The sequence below is a fragment of the Alligator sinensis genome, unplaced genomic scaffold (assembly GCF_000455745.1).
Source record: "Alligator sinensis unplaced genomic scaffold, ASM45574v1 scaffold359_1, whole genome shotgun sequence".
Taxonomy (NCBI): Eukaryota; Metazoa; Chordata; order Crocodylia; family Alligatoridae; genus Alligator; species Alligator sinensis.
Genome location: NW_005842577.1, coordinates 963,932 through 965,717, shown reverse-complemented (window position 1 = coordinate 965,717; position 1,786 = coordinate 963,932). Strand labels below are relative to the sequence as shown.

General features: G+C 49.6%; 1 protein-coding gene across 1 annotated transcript in view; it reads left to right on the top strand.

Moving 5' to 3' along the window:
• Positions 1–419: 419 nt before the first annotated feature.
• NECTIN3 (nectin cell adhesion molecule 3) overlaps positions 420–1,786 on the top strand; it is a 76,734-nt gene continuing 75,367 nt past the window's right edge. The window contains exon 1 of the mRNA XM_006032511.3: positions 420–675. Within this exon, the coding sequence (XP_006032573.1) occupies positions 420–675 (256 nt within the window). The remainder of the gene's footprint in view (positions 676–1,786) is intronic.

The following is a 1,786-nucleotide window of genomic DNA, read 5'->3' as shown; positions in this document are numbered from 1 at the left end:
CCAGGAGTGGGGAAAAAGCCTAAGACAGTTCATGTGAGCATGCTTAACCCATATTTTAATAGAAGTGATGCGGTGTTCTGGATTTCCTCAGTAGAAGGATCACCTGAGGATCCAGAGGAGTCGGTCATGTATGGTGACTGGGATGGAGAGGCAGGAATAGAGGAACTCCACCTGCAGGACCATCTGCCCTCCCAGGACAAGGACAAGCTGCTCGTGGCACTCAAAGACTTTGGTTCAGTGTTCTCCAACAAACCAGGTAAAACGGACTTGGCAGTACACTCTATACGGGCAGCCATCGCCCTATCCAATCCAGACCTTACCCCGTTAACGAGAAGGTGAAGCAAGGAATAGCGCGAGAGATCACAGAGATAAAAGGGTTAGGAGTAATCCGGCCTTCATTGAGTCCCTGGGCCAGCCCCATGGTACTCTTCCGGAAGCAGGATGGGTCCATCCAGTTCTGTGTGGACTACTGGAAGCTGAATGCTATTACCACCCCTGATGCTTACCCTATGCCCAGGGTGGACACTTTACTTGATCGCCTGGGCCCAGCCAAGGTTATCTCTACTTTGGATCTGTCCAAAGGATTCTCGCAAATGGCACTGGATCCGGATGCCATAGCCAAGTCTGCCTTTACCACACCTGTGGGACTATACGAGTTTACAGTTTTACCTTTCGGTATGTGCAACTCTCCTGCATCTTTTCAAATAGTGATTAATACCTGTTACAAGGATGTGAGCAGTTTGCCATGGCTTACATCGATGACATCACCATCTTCAGTCAGGACTTTGAATCGCACCTGATTCATCTGACCACCGTGTTAGGCAAGATCAAGCAAGCTGGTCTTACTGCAAAAGCCAAAAAGTGCCATTGGGCATTATCTGAAGTGGTATATTTGTGATATCGTGTGTGTGGAGGTCATATTGCTCCCTTGTGGGACAAAATCGAGGCCATTAAAGACTGGCCGCCTCCACAAACCAAGAAACAAGTCAGCCTTCCTTGGCCTGACTGGATATTAGAGGAGGTTTGTCCCTGGATTTGGAGCGATGGCAGCTCCCCTACATGAGCTGACCAAGAAGGACAGCCCTGATTCAGTGGTCTGGAAGCAGGGGTGCCAAGAAGCATTTGAAACCCTAAAGGCTGCCCTGATCAAATGATCGATCCTGAAGGCACCGCTCCATGATAAACCCTTCTACGTAGCCACTGATGCCTCCGACTCAGGACTAGGAGCTGTACTCTTACAAGAGCACCAAGAGATACGGCCCTCCGTGGTGTACTTAAGCCGGAAGTTAATCCCTCGGGAGCAGAACCTGTCATCTATTGAGGAGGAGTGTTTGGCAATCGTCTGGGCGCTATACAAGCTGAGGCCCTATTTGTGGGGGCAGCAGTTCACCATCCTATTGGACCATGCCCCACTGCAGTGGTTGCAGACAATGCAAAACACCAATGCCAAGGTTCAAGAATGGGCCTGGAAGCTTCAGGAGTTCAACTTCACTGTCCAACACATCAAGTGAAGACCGAATGTGATAGTGGATGCCCTGTCACAAAAGGACTCTGGGTAGTGGGTTGGACGGACTCAGACTCGTCTGACAGACTCATCTGAGCTCTGGTTTGGGAGTTCCTTAATGTGCTTTCATGTTCTATGTGTATTATTGTTATGACCAGTATTATGTGTTGTGTGATCTCTCTTTAGGTGTGAAAGGCGACCCTTCCAAACGAAACACGCTCGTACCCATAGCTCTGTAAAGCTAGGTATCCAAGCTTTTAAAGGTTGGGGGGGGGGGGGGGC